General features: G+C 44.5%; 1 protein-coding gene across 4 annotated transcripts in view; it reads right to left on the bottom strand.

The window, feature by feature from the left end:
• LOC140105137 (complement factor H-related protein 5-like) overlaps positions 1–20,048 on the bottom strand; it is a 307,689-nt gene that overhangs the window by 228,833 nt on the left and 58,808 nt on the right. For 3 of the 4 annotated variants that reach the window (XM_072129066.1, XM_072129065.1, XM_072129064.1), the window contains one exon: positions 19,810–19,992. In XM_072129066.1, the coding sequence (XP_071985167.1) occupies positions 19,810–19,992 (183 nt within the window). Of the gene's footprint in view, positions 1–1,814; positions 1,846–19,809; positions 19,993–20,048 lie in introns of those variants that run through there. The other variant, XM_072129067.1, reaches the window with a different exon arrangement.

Raw genomic sequence — 20,048 nt, 5'->3', positions numbered from 1 at the left:
GATGGGGCCGAGGCATTCGCTCATGCGCTGGTGTTACGTGTGTAAACACTACCCTAGTGGTGCGTGTGACCGCACCTTGATGTGTATACATGCACTATGCAATAGTGTCCTTAAGAATGCCCACACGTGCCCATCTGCTTCTTGGCACCATCTGTATGGTGAGCAATAAGCTACATTCACACGATGTATGCCCGCTGTAACGTAGTACGGCGGGCATACACCGGCGCTGGGGAGAGGAGCAGGGCATGAGCACAGCTCACCCCCGCCGCTCTCCACAGGGATATACAGCGCACGGCCCCGTATCACATAGAAAGATGGGACATGTCCCAACTTTCTATGGGCTACGGAACAGTATGGTGCCGCACGTGTGCTGTACCGTAACGCTCCCGTACAGGGCCGTGAGCCCATAGAAGTGTATGGGGGACGTATATCGGCCGTATATATGTCCCCCATACGTTCATGTGAATGCAGCCTCAGTCTGGTGTGGAGTTAGAGACATTAGTTTAATCCTGCATCATTAATGGCCCGTTTAATTTTTGCATTTTTCAATCCTGAGCTTTTTATATTTCTCCATGTACAGAGCTGTGTGATGGGATACCAAATTTGTAGGTTTTATAATGTTTTCATACATTTACAAAAATGAATCTTCTGGCGCTAAGAACTTTTTCATACTTCAGTGCACGTGGTTGTGGTTGGGGTAATTTTTGCGAGATGAGATGCCATTTTCAATGCTACCATTTTTAGGACTGTAAGACCTTTTGATCACTTTTTATTACATCTTTAATATTTTGCAAAATGGCAAAAAAGTGGCATTTTTTGACTTGGACGCTATTTTCCGTTACGGAGTTAAACTCTGGGAATAACTGTTATTATATTTTGATAGATTGGACATTTTCGGACACAGTGATACCTAATGTGTTCATGATTTTTACTGTTTATTTATATTTATATCAGTTCTAGGTAAAGAGGTGATTTGAATATTTATGGGCTTTGTTTATTTTATTTTTTTTACAATTTTTCAGATCATCAAGGGTACTTTAACCCTAGGTTGTCTGATTGATCCTACCATATACTGCTATACTACAGTATACTACAGTATGGCAGTATATGGGGATTTTCCCAATCATCTATTACTATGTGTAAATCGCACATTGTAATAGATCGGTTACAATCAGACAGGTGTGGAAATGCTTAGTAACCTGTGAACTTTCTGTCATGAAAGTTCACAGGTTATAGCGAGGGCGCAGGTGCCGCTGTCTACATCTCCCTCATGCCCTCTTGGCATGGAGAAGGTGTGAGGAGCAAAATAATCGCAATGTCTGGCGATTTGCAAGGCGTTGCGATTATTTCAGGGCTTGTACGTCACAAAACTGACACACAAGCCCTGATAAATGTCTTCTATCATACAGTCACTGACCTTACTCACTGATGGGAGTAGTTGTCCTCCCTGGTCCCTGCAGTGGAGATTGTCAGTGTAGAGTTGGCAGCGATGTGGTCTCTGTCTGTGCTGCCTCCCTCCCCCTCCACAGCTATCAGGAGCTGCAGGGGAGTCTCCTATGGCCGGGTTCTGCTGTTTCCCTGGATGATACCTGCACTGACAGCTCTCACAGGGGGGAGGAGGAGGGGGAACAAGCAGGAGCTGCAGAGGAGCCTCCTATGGCCGGGTCCTGCACTGACTCCGGACAGCTCTCACAGGGGGGGAGGGGGAACAAGCAGGAGCTGCAGAGGAGCCTCCTATGGCCGGGTCCTGCACTGACTCCGGACAGCTCTCACAGGGGGGGAGGGGGAACAAGCAGGAGCTGCAGGGGAGTCACCTATGGCAGGGTCCATGCTGTGCCCGGTGCTGATACCTGCACTGACTCTGGACACGAGGCTCAGCTCTCACAGGGGGGAGGGTCCGGCCCGGGGGAGGAGGAGGGGGGAGTGCTGGGAGCTGTCAGCTCACTTCCTTGCAGCCGCGCTGCTCCAGAGCCCGTGTCTCTGCATCTACAGCAGTGTGTCCCGGGACCAGGAGACGGGACTTCGTCTCTTGGTCCGGGACAATGGCAGGAAAAGCGTGACTATCTCTCAACCGCCCGGGGCAGCGGGACATTGGTGTAAAACCGTGAATGTCACGCTGAAACCGGGACGGTTGGGAGGTATGCACATACCTCCCAACATTTGTGAAAAGGAAAGAGGGACGAAATGGCGGCGATCCCCCTAAGCCACACCCCCAATCACTCCCTGGCCACGCCCCAAATTTTAGCCATATTAAAATAATAAAAATCATCTCAATAAAAAAAAAAAAAAAAAGTATCCTCATTGGGATTTGAACCCAGAACCTGCAGTGTCCATGTACAATAATAACACAGCGCCTCAACCAACTGAGCTATAACCTCTGTGATTGACAAGGTGGAGAATTTTGGTAACTAAGAACTATGTGTTTTGTTACACTGTGACACAGATTTACTGCCTTGGTATATAGGGAGGGATCTTCTCAGATTATTGTAATTATTGAGACTATTATTATTATTATGGAGATTATTATTATTATTATTATTATTATTATTATTATTATTATTGAGATTATTATTTTTACCATTATTAATAATCATCTCCATAATAATAAAAATAATAAAATGTATAATAATAATAATAATAATAATAATAATAGTCTCAATAATTACAATAATAATCCCTGAGAAGATCCCTCTCTATATATCAGTGCATTAGTCTGTATCACAGTGTAACACTGGCTGATAACATGTCTTAGTTACCAGAAATCCTCAGCTCTGTATCACTGGGCTTATAGCTCAGTTAGTTAAGCTCCTGTCTGCAGTGCACAGGGTCCCAGGTTCAAATCTCAGCCTGGGCAAAACTTTATTTAATTTAATTATATAAAGAGCTTGTGTCTGGGGAAGCCCTGGAGACCATATATGGACAGATGCTGATCTGAGCCTGATGACGTGGTCCCTGCTCTCCGCTAACCCAACACTTCTCTGAAAAGGATTCCCTGCCCGATGTCTGCTCTGGGGAACCCTAGGAGATGCAGTGACCATATATGGACAGATGGTGATCTGAAGCTGATGACATGGTCCCTGCTCTCTCCGCTAAGCCCGACACTTCTCTGAAAAGGATTCCCTGCCCGATGTCTGTAGAAGCCATTCTGTACTGTGAGTTCAGACTTTCAAAGTATTTACTATGCGGACACAGCCCCGGGACACAGCGGGACCTGGGGGGAGAATCCGTGACAATCTTATAGCTACCCGTGACGCGGGGCAGAGGTACGAAAAACGGGAAAGTCCCGTCAAAATCGGGACGGTTGGGAGCTATGCAATACATATGACACACTGATACCACACACACGCACACACACACACAGTACAATACACATGACACACTGATACTGCACACACAGTACAATACACATGACACACTGATACTGTACACACACACACACAGTACAATACATATGACACACTGATACTACACACACAGTACACTACATATGACACACATTTACAGTTACTTTTATACACTTACAGCCTGTGGTAGAGATAGAAGTCTTCTAAATAAATCCCCAAGGATATCAGTGCAGGGGTCTGTACAGAGGCTGCACAGGAAGCACAGTCTGCTCTCTGTGCTGGATCCCGGCCGACATGAGCTGCAGCCCCTCCCCCCTCCTCACACAGTCGGCTCCTGCAGGAGAGGGTCAGGCACAGCTGCAGCAGCACGAGGTCCCAGCAGACTTGGTGTTTGGTCATGTGACCATCGATCGGGCCATCAGCTGCAGTAATGTAGAGAAGCAAGGCTTTTTTAACCCCTTATCACTGACACTAGTTTTCAGCTCAATGACCAGACTCGATTTTTCAAATCTGACATGTCTCATGATAATTGGTTATAACTTCGGAACGCTTTAACATATCCTGGTGATTTTGAGAATGTTTTCTCGTGACACATTGTACTTCATGTTAGTTATAAAATTTAAGTGATAAGTTTTGCGTTTCGTTCTGAAAAAAAGTGAAAATTTGGCAAAAGTTTGTAAAAATTCTTCATTTTCCAAGTTTGAAATGTTCTGGTTTCCAGACAAGATGTAAAACTACCCAAAAAGTTTGATAATTAACATTTACAGAATATCTGCTTTATGTTGGTATGATATTTTATGCTTCCGGTCATTTTTCTAGGATGTTATGAGGTGCAGAACTTTAGGTGCGATATTTCTTATTTTCATGAAAATTGCCAAAACTCACATTTTGAAGGACAACTCAGCTTCCAAGTGACTTTGAGAGGCCTAAATAGTAGTAAAACCCCATAAATTACCCCACTATAGAAACTTCACCCCTCAACATATGTAAAACAACTTCTATTAAGTCTATTAACCCTTTAAGTGTTTCACATGAGTTAAAAAATATGGACCTGCGATTTAGAAACTATAGAATTTTTTGGGAAAATACATTCATTTAGGCCAAAACTGACATTTTCAGAATAAATTAAATGATGAAACGCACTGCATCGCTTGATGCCCAATTCCTCCCGCGTTTACTGATACCCCATATGTGGTGGTAAACTTCTGTACGGGCGCACAGCCGAGAATAGAATGAATGGAGGCGCCATTCACAGCAGATTTGTATTGTCACATTGTACGAACTATAATTTTTTTTTTTTTTTGGTAATGCGAACTTATGAGGGCTTATTATGTACGGGATGAGATACAATGTATAGATAATTGCCAGGAGGCGGAACCCGGCACAGAGAGGAGCCGACAGCCCCGGGTCACTCGTCGGAACCCGGGGCTGAGGCAGAAGGGATCGGATCCCCGGTAAGTTTTTCCGATCCCGGGTGTTATTGCCGGTTTTGGGCTGTGATATCACAGCCCGACACCGGCACCAGCGAGACCCGGTGTCCCGCAATCTTCTTCTTAAAGCCGATACGGCGGTCATTAAGGGGTTAAAAACCCAATTTCTGGATGCGACCCTGGCCCTGGATGCGAGCCAGATGCGGCCATCAAAAGAGCTACATCTGTATATTTTATAATGGTAGATCCAGACAAAAAATTTTTTGCCCCAGTGACAATCGGAGTTTTACAATTTTTTTCTGTAAAGGGACCAAGGATTATCAATAAAGCTTCATTACATACAATGTACAGCTGCTCAGTGAAGTCTGGGACTAGACTAAAGCAACCAGAGAGAGGGGTCCGTCTTTAACTATGGATCGTCTGTAAGTCGGGTGTCCTTAAGTAGGGGACCGCCTGTACTCACCCTTCGTGGGCCCCTATGTTTGGCGCGGCTCCACTGATGTCCGCGCGGCTCTGCTTCTTTCCTCCTTGCGGCTCTATTTCAATCTTCTGTCTTCTTTAAAAAGCCTGCAGGGCTCGTCCATGGAATCTTCCAGCCGGCAGGCGCATACTATTACGTGGCCGCTGCTGACGTCATAGTATGTGCCTGCTGACTGGAAGACAACATGGCCGTACCCTGCAGGCTTTTTAAAGAAGACAGAAGATTGAAGAGGAGCCGCGCGGACATTGGGGGAGCCGCAGGGTGAGTATACTATTGGGGGCAGGCTGGCTGGCTGTATACTATTGGGGGCAGGCTGGGCTGGCTGTATACTCCTGGGGGCTGGCTGGGCTGGCTGTATACTACAGGGGGCAGGCTGGGCTGGCTGTATACTTCGGGGGGCAGGCTGGGCTGGCTGTATACCACAGGGGGCAGGCTGGGCTGGCTGTATACTACTGGGGGCAGGCTGGGCTGGCTGTATACTACTGGGGGCAGGCTGGGCTGGCTGTATACTTCAGGGGGCAGGCTGGGCTGTCTGTATACCACAGGGGGCAGGCTGGGCTGGCTGTATACGACATGGGGCAGGCTGGATGTACACTACATGGGGCAGGCTAGCTGTATACTACATGGGGAAAGCTGGCTGTATACAACATGGGGCAGGCTGGGTGTATAATACAGGGGGCAGGCTGGCTGTATATTACTGGGGGCTGGCTATTTACTGGGAGGCTGTCACCAATGCATTTCCCACCCTCGGCTTATACTCGAGTCAATAAGTTTTCCCAGTTTTTGGTGGTAAAATTAGGGGTCTCGGCTTATACCTGGGTGGGCTTATAGTCAAGTATATACGGTATATAGGTTTTATTATGGTTTAATTCTTGAAAAATTGTAAATCTATTGATAAAAAAAATTCCAACAAATAACTTTTTCATAGTTCAGTGTATTGAGCTGTGTAAGGTGTAATTTTTTCACTGAACAACCTGACGTTTTCCTTGATACAATTGTGGAGACCTTTACAATTTACAATTTTGTAAAATCCTTTGATTTGTTTAAAATTAAATGGTTGTGAAATGGCGATAGATTGGACATTTTGGGCCACTGGGATAGCTAATATTGGACTTATTTTGCACTCCCTTTTGGCTCATAGACTTTTTCATGTCTAAGAACATGTGAGACAGACAACGGGGGTAATTTATTATCAGACAGTCTCCTTATGACAGAAAATCGGTGTTGAGAGGTTTATTAAAGAGCCATGCAATTTAAATCCCAGCTAGAAGAGTCATCATAGATCCCCATGACTTGTTACTCAGACGGCAGAGGTGGAGCTGGTTGAAAACATTCATGTATGGAAATTCATGTATTATTTTATGTAAGTATTAATGCCTCAACTACATAATTATGCTGCAAACCCTGGCGGCTGCTTGCATCACAAGTTGTAGCTGGCAAGGTCCCTCCCTGCAGCACCAGTTCTTTCACCACCAGCAGCAGCTCCCACAACCACGTCCTTGTCCCTTATTTGCGGTTTTCTTCATTGAAGAAGAAATAGTCACTGTGCAATAAGATGTTATGGGAATGCACACATAGTCCTTCACACTACCCTGAAAAAGCCAATAATTTAAAGGGGTTGTTCAGGCCTATACTATTCTCTGCCTATTCTACCACTTTTAGCAAAATAATATGTACCTTTTGGAAAATATGTACCTTTTCCAAGGCCACTGGTTTCCTTGTATTCAGAGCCGGTACTGTGACACTGTAATCTTCTGTCCTCATCCCTTCTGCCGATGGCATGTCCATCAGTCTCTTCTTTGCAGTCTTCCTTGCTTGTATGAGAGAGAGGGCGTCAATGGCGTTTCACGCCATCTGCGACGGGGTTTGTTCATCTCTCAGTACATGCATCCGGCACCACACTCTTGTCCAATCCACAAGCACATTTATTGCCAGTTATAGGTGCACAGATTGGATGACAGTAGTTTATACACAGGTATAAAAGGTATGTGGGGGAGTTGTCACAGATGTCATATGGATGGTTACATGACATACATGACCAGGCTCCAACTCATATGTTACTTAACTCACATATGTCATGGATGGGGGTGCTGTGCTCACATATTTGGGGGGTCTACACGTTTAGGGCTCATGTGAGCTTACATCCCTCACCACTTATATAACCATCCAAACCCCAAGACAAACATGATCACCCCCATGATACATGTGAGTGAACATGAGGTTGGGGGATAGTAGCACATGTCTTGTGGGGCAGTAAAAGACATCATGGGGGTGGTTACATATGAGGCAGGGGAACCTTACCTCCGTGTTAATAATCTCATAGACACACAGAAGAAAATCTTCAATGGAAATACCTTTCTGCTGTGGATTTTTATCATAATCATTTTATAATATCCACATTTGCAGATCCCAGAGAAGATAATAAAGCTTGTACCTTTGCCGACATCACCAAAACCTTTTTGTCCTTCTCTAATAACACTCTACATAAAATTGGTAGCTACATTAATTGTATTTCCCACCATGTAGTTTATCTTATTGATTGTATGATCTGTAAAATCCAATATGTTGGATGTACTGTCACTCCACTTAAAAAACGTATATGCAGACATTTATCAGATTCATGTATGTCACAGTCTATGAGAATAGTCCCTTGGGACTAAAGTCTGTGGACTCCATGGACCACCGCGGGAGATAACGATGCCAGCCGCAACCCGGGAGTGGAGTCTAAGTGGACTCCTCGTCTTTGCCAGAGCCCGTCGCAAAGCGGGATGGACTTGCTGCAGCGGGGAGCCACCAGGTCGCTCCACAGGTGTGACTAGGGCTGCGGTGGCAGCCAAGGTAGGGGCACGGGGCAGGCAGGACCACTGGAAGGCAGGACCACTGGAAGGCAGGACCACGGGAAAGCAGGACCACGGGAAGGCAGGAGCACGGGAAGGCAGGAGCACGGGAAGGCAGGAGCACGGGAAGGCAGGACCTTGGGATGGCAGGACCTTGGGATGGCAGGACCTTGGGATGGCAGGACCTCGGAAGGACGGCTGGCAGGACCCCAGAAGGATGGCTGGCAGGACCTCGGAAGGACGGCTGGCAGGACCTCGGAAGGACGGCTGGCAGGACCTAGGAAGGACAGCTGGCAGGACCTCGGAAGGACGGCTGGCAGGACCTAGGAAGGACGGCTGGCAGGACCTAGGAAGGACGGCTGGCAGGACTTTGGAAGGATGGCTGGCAGGACCTCGGAAGGACTGCTGGCAGGACCTCGGAAGACTGCCACAGGAAAACCGGACCACCACAGGATTACAGGACCGCCACAGGAATACAGGACCGCCACAGGATTACGGTAACACAGGAACACCACAGGAACATGGGAACACCACAGGAACACGGAGGCGTCTGGAAATGCTCAGGAAGGCTTTCTCTTCAGCAGAATGACCTGAAGATCCGGCAGGGGATGCTAGGAGTAGCCAGGCTATATAGCAGAGCCGGGATGCCAGCGCCAATAAGGAGGACGCTGGTCCTTTAAATTCTTGAACAGTCAGGTGGGCATGCCCTCGAGAGCGGGGGCGCGCGCGGCCTAGTCCGCGAGCAGGAGCGGGACCGGAGCCAGGGACTGGAGCCATGAGGAGCCAGGACAGGTAAGTACAAGCGAGGGGAGCAAGGCAGCACAGCGGAGCATGGGTGTACCCGCGATCCGCAACATGGATCGCGGGGGAAACCGCGGCTGTATAGGTAGTGCTCAGACAAGCCAACATTTGTTTGGACCTTTCTACACTAAAACTGACCCTGCTACATCTTGGTGGAGGATGCGGTCGATTTCTTAAAGAGACAGTACTCTTAAAGGGACAGTATCAGCAGACGAAGGCCTGACTATTTGGCAAACATGGAGGAACTTATAAAGCAGCTGGTGCAGTTCAATATCAACCTCCTATATCTGGGTAACTTCAAAAGGATTGTCGATAGAGAGTCTACCCCATTTTTGTCAGGAGAACCCGAAAAAGCCTACTTTGACCTGTGAATGCAGGACGCAAAAGTTTATTCAAAGCTGAAAGGGGAGATCCTTGCTAGGCTAGGGGTTACCTTAGCTGTCCGAGCCCAGCATGTCTACAACTGGGAATAATATCCTGACAAGCCTCTACCCAGGTTTATGACCTCTACCATCTCACCAAGTGGTTGCAGCAGGAAGCCCTCTCCATAGACCAGATTGTGGACCGTGTGGTCTCTGATCATTTCATCCGGTCCCTACCAGTGAGGATACAGCGCTGCCTTGGAAATACAAATCCTAAAAGCATTGATAATCTGGACTCTGCAGTTGAGAGGTTCACCACTACAGAAAAGTACCTGCAGGATTTCCCCTGGGAACAAAAGAAAATTGTGCAGTGGTTAGACTATTTATATTGTTAAAGGGTTGTAAAGAAGGCGTGGTTAAAAACTTCATGCACCAAGTCAGACTGAGGTGGGATTTTCCTCTGTTTTGGAATCTGTGGGAAAATAAGCAAGCTAAGGTGTGTAGGTCAAATCAAAATGTAAAAAATCTAAGTAAGATTGCAAACATGATGACACCAAGGGAAATGGAGAACTTTTCTTTAGAGGTCCTCGCTGGAGACTCAGAGGAAGTTTTCTTCCCTGCATATTGCAAAGGGAAACTTTGGTACAGAACAGTTGAGGCACCCCAACCCAGCTAATACCTGGAAGAATGTCAAGTTAATCAATGGGGTTTCCCAAGAGCCAGTTAGAGAGTTAGTATATTTGCATTTTATGGTAAATTAATGATTTGCTGTATAGGGCAAAGAAAACAGACTCTAAAGTCGTGGAGCAACTTGTGGTACCACAGTCCAATATACGCTTGCTGTTGGAGCTGGGCCATTACATGTACTGGGTGGGCACGCAAAAGACCAGGGAACCAGGGAGGTTCTTTTGGCCTGGTATTTATAAGGCACTAGAGGACTTCTTCCAGTCTTGCCCAGAGTGTTAAATACACACCCCTAGACCAGACTTCCGCAGTCCCCTGACCCGTTACCCAAAATTGAAGTACCCTTTGAGCACATAGCTATGGATTTGGTTGGGCCCCTTCATAAGTCTGCCAGGGGGCACCAGCATATTTTGGCCAAACTTGACTATGCCACACGTTATGCCACCTTTTCAAAAGCAATAGCTTACTAGGGTGGGGCACTGTTGGACAGACATTGCTCTGGAAGGCTAGCCAGCCTGTGAATACACTGTTTCTCTAGAGAGGGAATCGCTGATGTATAGGTAGTGCTCAGACGAGCCAGCTTTTGTTTTCCATTTTGTTTTACTTACCTATAAAGCTGCATTGTTTTGGCTGCCAATAAAAGCCGCAAGGACACCACATTTTCTCTGTCAAGCTTGTCTGTGTCTTTTGACTTTTCTGCAGTAAAACTGACCTTGCTACAATAGTTGATATACAGACAGATATATAATAGACAGATATAGGGCCAGTTGTGGTGCAATAGTTCTGTTTTTTTCGTCTAAATTAGGCGCATTGTTGCATCTGAATTATCACAAGCTACAACCATCTGTGATCAGTTGAGTTCATGCCTTTTATTAATCACTTGTGAGTCTCAGCATGATTTTGCAACTGCACTACATTTTAGGTGCAATATATGCGCAATCTTTGATTCAAGCACTTAAATCTAAGCTACCTATAGAGCTCTATACTGTCTGCAAGCTCCCCCACACACTTCTTTTTTATACTGCTTTGAGCTGCTGCAGAATATTTGTAAACTGAAGCTCATGACTACACTACCTGCAGCTTCTGTTTATAAACACTGGCTGAACTCTGCTTCTGTAATATACAGGCACTACACTGCTCTGCAGAAAAGCTGGGTCTTGCTTCCCAGTCTACACCACCTTTGGCCAGGAGTGTTTGTGCGCCAAAATTGCATGTAAATTAAAAATGTTGCTATTGATGATTCACTAGTAGCTTCAACAAAACTTCTGGATTGATAGGATAAATGAGGAAAACATGGTTATTTTGATGCATGGCTAGTTTGGTGTTTAGTCACAAAACTGGGGCAAAATTACTGCCACAAAATGAAAAGTCACTTAAACAACAAAACAAACAAGTGATACATCTAGCCCTTAATACAAACTCAAATACAATCCCAACAGTGAAATATGGTAGCAGCAGCATCATGCTGTGGGAGATTTTTTTTAGCTTCAGGGACAGGACGACTGGTTGCAATTGAGGGAAATCTGGGGAAAACTTCAGAATTAGAGGTCACACAGAGTCAGCTATTGAGACAGCTTTTGCCCGACACCCCAACCCGATTATTTTAGATTGATGGGATTTATCGGGCTCTAACTGCACCACGACCAGATGGTCTCCCCTGGGATGTAATTGTGAAACCTCACAATTTTTCAACCAAGGAGAAGGTAGTGAAGGCGGGTCGTGACATTCCAGATCTTAAATTGGGTGACATCCTGTCACGGTAGGCTGTGACGTATTTCATTATATATCGCCAATCGGTGTTTGGTAGCGTGTTACATTTGTATTACCTTATAATCATCCACATGTAACCATTTCTATTCTCTGGAATATTCTACTCTCCTGCAGAAGTCTTTGTGTCCCCACAGCTCCAGTGGGGGTGGATTTGGACATGGGGCTATTGTATGGTAATAAACTCCCACCACCCACTACTAGGTGATAACCAGATAGCAGAGGAGGTGGGGGTGGAGTTGGGTGTAGGGCTATTGTTTGAGACTGGTTAGAGGCAGTTGTTGAGGAACCTCGGTCAGGAGAGCAAGCTGCGGCTCTTCCAGAGGACTTGGTTGATATGCAACTTGTGATTATACTGGAATAAAACCTGAAGAAATAGAGCTCAGTGCTTGTCTTCTCTGATCACGAGGGCCGTTCATGACACAACCCACTATAATTTTTTACAGATCTCTCCCGGAATATGATTCATAAGAGGAGATTGTTAAAGTCGAGCCTGCCAGTGGCGTAACGATCACGGTGGCAGTCACATCTGCCTAGCGCGCGGCTCAGAACCCCTGCACTGAGTATGCCGGTGGGTGGGGTGGGTGGGGCTGGCCAGCCATAGCCAGTGGGTGGGGCGGGTGGAGATCTGGCCCGTGGTTGGGGTGGGCCGGCGATAGTGTGTGAGGCGGGGATAGCTGGTGGGTGGGGTTGGGCACTGGCGCTAGCTGGTTGGACTGGGGTCGACGCTCCCCCGAAGCTTCTCTGATGCGGTCTGGCCGGCAATGACAGCTCCATGCGCCGCTGGCGTCGCCCAGTATATGACATCGGCTAACAACTACCGTCATAGTTTGTGAACCACCGGCGCTCACGGAGCTGTCACTGCCGGCCGGGCTTACTGCATCAAGTAGGGCAGATAGAGGTGAGTATTGTTATAATATGCTGGGCAGGGGCTGCTGTATGTATACTGATGGGGGCAGGCTGACTGGCTGGCTGTATACTCGGGGGGGTAGGCTGGCTGGCTGTATACTGGGGGGGCTCCTTGGCTATATACAGAGGGGGCTGGCTGTATACTGGGTGGGACTGGCTTGCAATTTACCGGGGGGGGTGTCTGGCTTTTTACAGTGGGGGCTTTCTGGCTGTATACTATTGCAATAGCTAGCAAGATCTCACTCAGAGTTGAATCTATCTACTGTATGCTGATTTGTAATGCTCATCTTGTTTACACACTGTATATCAATCATGTTAATTATCTCCTAATGATTTATTCCACGGATTGACTTGACTGTTCCCTAATGAATTATTTTTTTTTATATAAGTGTGATACAATGAATTGCCTTTTATATATAATTTTTGTCAGGACTTGGGATCAGTGAATCCTCTGGACCACTGTGGGAGGTGGTACTAGCTGACACCTGGGACTGGAATCTAAGTGACACCTGGTCTTCTGGCTCTTCCCACTCTACTGCTAAAAAATCCCAGGGAGCAAAGGAGACAAGGGGAATGCTGGAAGGTGAGCACAGAGTTTATATTTTTTACTGGGTGCAGTGTGCGGTTGCTGCGGTTGGTTTACGATGCAGAAAACTAACACTGCTAATTTGCTAGAAAACATTCTTGCAGTAAAAAGGTGCTGCAAGATGCTACAGTAAAAGGGCTTGGATTTCTCTGGATGAAGGAGAAGGTTTTCTCTTACTTTCACACTTCTCTGAAACTTGAAAGTATTTCACTTTGTCCTTCACAGCTATCTCTCCCTCCCAATCCCCCCATCTACCCTGAAAAGGGCAATTCTGAAATTCAGGTTGCTCTACTCTTTCCCTCACTGTCCCTACATTGCAGCCTTCCCCTCTCTGTCTTCTCTCTGTAATAGCGCTGGGACAAGTGACCCTGCTTGTTATGCAGCAGGGTCACATGTCCCGCCGAGCCAATCTCTTTTTTATCGGTATGGTAGTCAGGGGGCTAAACACTGCTTGACTGACTGCTCAGTTGTCAATCAAGCAAAGTCCTGTTCTGTAATAAAACGGGTTGGACCTGCTCTTCACTAATTATGATGTATTATTATTTTTAAAAAAAAGAACTATGAAATATGTATAAAACTTGTTCTAGAAAGATGTATATCAATTTTATAATATTCTATACGTATGTCAAACACTATATATGTATGTGTGGGACGCCAGTAAATATGTCCCAGAGGAAGCCACATTGAGGAAGCCTGGGTGAAACCCAGGGTCGGGCAAAGCTACTTGGCATCTTGATGCTGTTTTTATTTGATATGTGCATGTTTTTATAATCTTTATGTGTACATATGAATACACCTTACATTTTTAACAAAACCTTGGTGATCTGTACAATGTGCCTGCTTTGAATCCACCTAGGTACTTGTTGTTCCAAGGGAGGTTCTTGTATGAAATGTGGGAATGTGAGTGGTTTACAATAGGAACCTTATTTCACCACTTATAAAGGAGGAGAGTACTATTGAAGTAAAAAATATCAATATTTTTATGAATATTTTGAAAAAGTTGAGCCAATTTACATATTGATCAGTACTGCTGCTTTAGTAGTTTTTAGGACTTTCTCCTTCAGATTGTAGCTCCTGTGTGAAATACTACAACCTAATTAGGGTAACAACTAGTACAAGGCTCAACAAGAGGGAGGGCACCCCTGCACCTTAACGTGACCAGAGAGGGTATCAAAATAACAGGTTGAAGGTCACCAAAGTAACAGTGACCACATCATTCACTCTGAATTATTCTTTAATTAACTTTGAGAAGAGGAGTAACAGGAATTCTTAACTTTAGAAGTACAAATTCACAATAGCTAAGGAAGGACCTTGAGGGGATAAAGTGGGACAATGCTCTCAAAAATAAAAATACTGAAAATAATGGGATGTTTTTAAAAATGTTCTAAAAAGATCCCGTGAAAGACATATACCATATGGGAATAAGCACAATAGAAACAGGAAAAAAAATATGTAGTTAACAAGAAAGATGAGAGCTTTAAGGTGCTAAAACAAAATGGTAGCGATGAGATGTTTCAGGATTATAGCAAGAAAAATAAAGCCTGTAAAAAACTGATAGAGGCAGCAAAAATAGAGACATAAAGAAAAATTGCCAAGGAAAGTAAAAATAATTCCAAATTTTAATAAATCATTAAAAACTAAAAACTAAATGTTTGGGCCCTCTGAGGAATAACTTGGGGGTCATAGTGGTAGATGAGGGAAGGGACAATCTCTTGTCTCCTTCTCAACTGTCTTTACCCAGTAAAAATCCCATGGGAAAGAATGTAAATCCTCTATTAAATGTCTGCGGCTTAACCGAGCAGAGTTGCGCTGCTGAATTAACACACTCAAATAAACAAATCGCTGGGCTCAGATGGCAAACGCCCCCAGGTACTGACGGAATTGTGTGCAGTGATAGACCATTATTTCTAATATCTGAAGATTCCTTAACCCCTTAAGGACGCAGGGTTTTTCGGCTCATTTCTCGCTCTCCAACTTCAAAAATCCATAACTTTTTCATTTTTATGTGTACAGACCTGTGTGAGGGCTTATTTTGTGCGCAACACATTTTACTTTCCCGTAATGTTATTTATGTTAACATGCCATGTACTGCGAAGCTGAAAAAAAATTCCAAATGTGAAAAAATTTAAAAAAAATCGTCATGTTCTTGTGGGCTCAGTTTTTACGACTTTCACTCTTCGCTCCAAATAACATGCCTACTTTATTCTTTGGTTCGGTGCGATCGTGGTGATACCAAATTTATACAGGTTTTATTGTGTTTTAATACATTTTCAAAAATTAAACGAATGTGCACAAAAAAGAAAAAAAAAATTTTGCCATCTTCTGACGCTAATAACTTTTTCATACTTTGGCGCACGGAGATGTGTGAGGGGTCATTTTTTGCGAAATGAAACGACGTTTTCATTGCTACCATTTTGAGGTCTGTGCGACATTGTGATCATTTTTTATTTCATTTTTTATGTTATGTAAAAAGGTGTAAAAGTCGCATTTCGGACATTTGGGCGCCATTTCCCGCCTCGGAGGTCACCGCCGCCCGTAACCGTTTTTATATTTTGATAGATCGGGCATTTTGGGACGCGGGGATACCTAATATGTTTGTGATTTTTACTGCTTATTATGTTTTATATCCGTTCTAGGGAAAGGGGGGTGATTTGAACTTTTAATATTTTATTACTTTTTTTTTATTTTTTAAACTTTTTTTTTTTCACTATTTTTTAGACCATCTAGGGTACATTAACCCTAGATGGTCAGATCGCTCCTACCATATACTGCAATACTTCTGTATTGCAATATATGGCATTTTTGCAGCACTTTCATTACAATGAGCCACTGGCTCATTGTAACGAATCTGCAGATGCCAGATAGTCTCGGGTCAAACGAAGACATTCGATGACATTCGGGGGCACGGCGATCGTAATAAAGATGGCGGCGCCCGCGCGCCGCCGTCTTTTAAACGCCGCCGGCGACTTTGCCGGCGGCATTGAAAGGGTTAATAGCCGCGATCGGTGCAAGCACCGACCGCGGTTATTAGCGGTGGGGTTTGCTGCAATATGCAACAACCCCCACCTCTGTATGAAGAGGACTCAGCCCGTGAGCCCTCTTTATACATCCATTATACCTCTGCGCTGTAGAGCTACGGCACAGAGCGTTAAGGGGTTAAGGACAAGTTCTGTTATACAGGACTGGCACACTGCAAATGTATTGCCAATATTTAAAAAAGGGTCAAAAAGCAATCCTGGAAACTACAGACTTGTGAGTCTAACATTGGTTGTTGGAAAATTTTGGAGGGGTTTATTAGATATGCTGTACTTGAGTATCTCACTGTACACAACCTTATAAGCCAGCATCAGCACGGGTTTATGAGGTATCAGTCCGGTCAGACTAATCTGATCGGCTTCTATGAGGAGATAAGTTCTAGTCTGGATGTGGGGGAGGCTGTGGATGTTGTATACCTGGAATTTATCAAGACATTTGATACAGTGCCACATAAAAGGTTTGTACATAAAATTAGAATGCAGGGACTAATGAAAAATCTGTGAATTTGGGTAAGCAAATTGCTTAGTTATAGAAAACAGAGGGTCGTCATCAATGCCACATTCTCAGATTTGGTTGAAGTTACCAGTGGGGTGCCACAGGGATTAGTACTGGGCCCATTTCTTTCTAATATTTTTTATTAATGACCCCATAGAGGGTTTACATCGTAGAAATGTAATATTTGCAGATAATATTAAACTCTGTAAAGTAATTAATACAGAGGAAGATAGTATGAGAATTCCTATCTTGATACATCCCATAATTTTATTTTTTTCTCCATCAATGACTTTAAATTGATCTCCATTAAACCTCATTTGCTATTTGTCAGCCCAGGCCTCCAGTTTTGGCTTGGGCCTGGGCTGACAAATAGCAGATGAGGTTTAATAGAGATAAATTTAAAGTCATTGATGGAGAAAAAAAATAAAATTATGGTATGTATCAAGATAGGAATTCTCATTATAAGGACATACGGTTTACAGTGTACAGTTTTGGGCACAAGTGTGTAAAAAGGAGATAGAAAAATTGGAACGGATGCAGAGAAGGACAACTTTAAGAGAACAGAAACCTACATACAGTAACACCTGTTAATCGATGATCTCCCAGGGAAACAGATAATTAAACCAGTAAAATAGAACACTCCTCACCCCCAACCAAAAATAAAATCATAAAGGTAAATTCAGCAGTCAATAGGACAAGCCCCAGAAGAAGCCACATTCATGATTGGGAAATGTGTTTTATAATAAGTACTTTTAAAAAGAACTTGGTTAATCTGCCTCATGGATCTGTCCCCATTTATTCAATCACTGAAGATGGAGTTCAAAAAATGGAAGTGTGTTTCCTAGCCTGTGTGCACTGACCCCTAATGGTGTTTATGAAGAAGTGGGATTGAAAGTCTTTAAAGAGGACCTGTCACCTCCAAAAAAGACCCCCACCAAACATGCCCCCCATAACCATCTCCCCAGTCTCTTTCCAAATATGTCAAATGTATTTTAATTTATGTTGTTACTAGAGGATCTGACCTCTTATCAAATAAGAGGTCGGATCCTTGTATTCACTGCGCTTGCTGTCGGGTATATTCCTTTCCTCTCATATGCTCTCTATGTGCTGGCTGACACTCCCCCACCACGCCCCTCTGAGAAGCCGGCAGCATCGTGTATATTGCGCAATCACTGCCGGCTTCTCCGCGTATACTGTATTGTTCCTGGCCAATGTCAGAAACACAAAATAAGGCTACATTCACACTGCCGTTGCCCGCCCGTACCGTACCGTAGCGGGCAACGGCAGTGTACGGGGAGAGGAGGAGGAGGTGAGCGCAGCTCACCCCCGCCCCTCTCCATAGCGATACATGGCGCACGGTGCCGTATTACGGGAAAAGATAGGACAGGTCCTATCTTTTTCCCGGGTACGGAACGGTACGGTGCCGCACGTGTGCAGCACCGTACCGCTCCCGTAGGGTGCCGTGCGCCCATAGAAGTGTATGGGGGACGTATATCGGCCGTATATACGTCGGCCGTATATACGTCCTCCATACGTTCGTGTGAATGTAGCCTAAGAAAGTATAAGCTCATGTGTTTCCACGATGCGGCCAACGGTCTCAATAAGCATGGCCACATCGTGGAGACACGTCACATAATCCTTCACATGAGCTTATGCTTTCTTATTTTGTGTTTCTGACATTGGCCAGGAACAATACAGTATACGCGGAGAAGCCGGCAGTGATTGCGCAATATACGCGATGCTGCCGGCTTCTCAGAGGGGCGCGGTGGGGGAGTGTCGGCCCCCTCATGAATATACCCGACTGCAAGCACAGTGAATACGAGGATCCGACCTTTTATTTGATAAGAGGTCAGATCCTCTAGTAACAACTTTTACAACATAAATTAAAATAAATTTAACATATATGGAAAGAGACTGGGGAGAGGGTTATGGGGGGCATGTTTGGTGGGGGTCTTTTTTGGGGGTGACAGGTCCTCTTTAAGTTCTAATATCCATTCTTCAAGTCTGTAGGTAGAAGATTATTTGAATTTGCAGTCTCACTGCCCCTATAGAAGGCAATATTCACAGTGCCACCACAGTAGCTGATAGTAAAAGTACCCCAACAAAAGCTAGTGTGCACAGTCCCCTATAGCAGTGTCCATCAGTAGAAAATAGTCACAATACCCCACAGTAGCCAATACTTACAGTACCCCCACAATAGCCATGTCTCTACTGCTGGTGACTCCATTGCTGTTTCAGAAGGTTCCCATGTGGTGCAGCAATTATGTCATTCAGGCCTATGGCCTGTGAAGCCAGACCCTTGCCCTTATTAGATGATTGATGACTGTGCAGGCAGAATGTGGCCTCTTCACAGCTCAGAGGTCTAATGTGGCAAGTTGGATAGCAATAGGCTGTGCAGGGAGACACACTTTGGGGAGGAATCCAGATCACTATCTAGCTTCTCCCTTATTCACGAACTGACTGTAAATTTAACAGCAAGTTCAACAAAATTAGAGAGAACTATGCAGATCACTTTGGTGTAATTTTCACATGGTCCCCACCTCATTCTTGAGCTAGTTCTGGATTGGTGTCAGGACTGGAATTGCGTTACAAAATGTCTATTATATAGAGGTTACATTTGTATTGATACAACTGAGTTACAGTGTAATGAATCTGGTTGAACTGCTAGTACTTTGCTACTACCACTTATCATTATTTGTCCAAAGCAAAACTTTCTTTTATTTACTTTCCAAACTGATTTTAGTAAAAATAAACACATTAAATTAAAAATATTTAACAGGTTTACGTTCAAATATGTGGTGGAGTCCCCATTAGAAGTCCTCATTTGAGATTCTGCTTAAAAGTGAAAAAGTCCTACAAGTAGGGCTTTTGGGTCAGATAAAATAACAGGCTACCCAATGGAAAACGGGGGGGGGGGGGGGGGGGGTATTGGTCACAATTGTTTTCTATTGTTTTATACACTTGCTTCTGTTTTTTAATTGTCCTGCTTCCATAATGTAGCAGGACAAAGAAAGCACCAATGATAATGTGTAAGATTTGAATATCAATATAAACCACACAAAACTAATACAACTTACCAGAACATTTTGCTGGAGTAAATTGTCCATTAGAAAGACATGTTCTCTCTCCATATGTTGTTCCATCAGTTGTTTGAAAATTGTTGTTACATTGGAATTGCACTTTTTCTCCTTCTGTATATTCAGACTTTGGTTGCATGATTTGCGCATTTTCGACAAGAGTATCGTTGTATGTACAGAGTCCTAAAACACATTAAACCATTTTACATCAGATTTGTTTCATTTATACCATATGTTGC

This window comes from Engystomops pustulosus, chromosome 10 (assembly GCF_040894005.1).
Source record: "Engystomops pustulosus chromosome 10, aEngPut4.maternal, whole genome shotgun sequence".
Classification (NCBI taxonomy): Eukaryota; Metazoa; Chordata; class Amphibia; order Anura; family Leptodactylidae; genus Engystomops; species Engystomops pustulosus.
The sequence above is the reverse complement of the archived record's forward strand: the minus strand, read 5'-3'. Positions and strand labels throughout refer to the sequence as shown.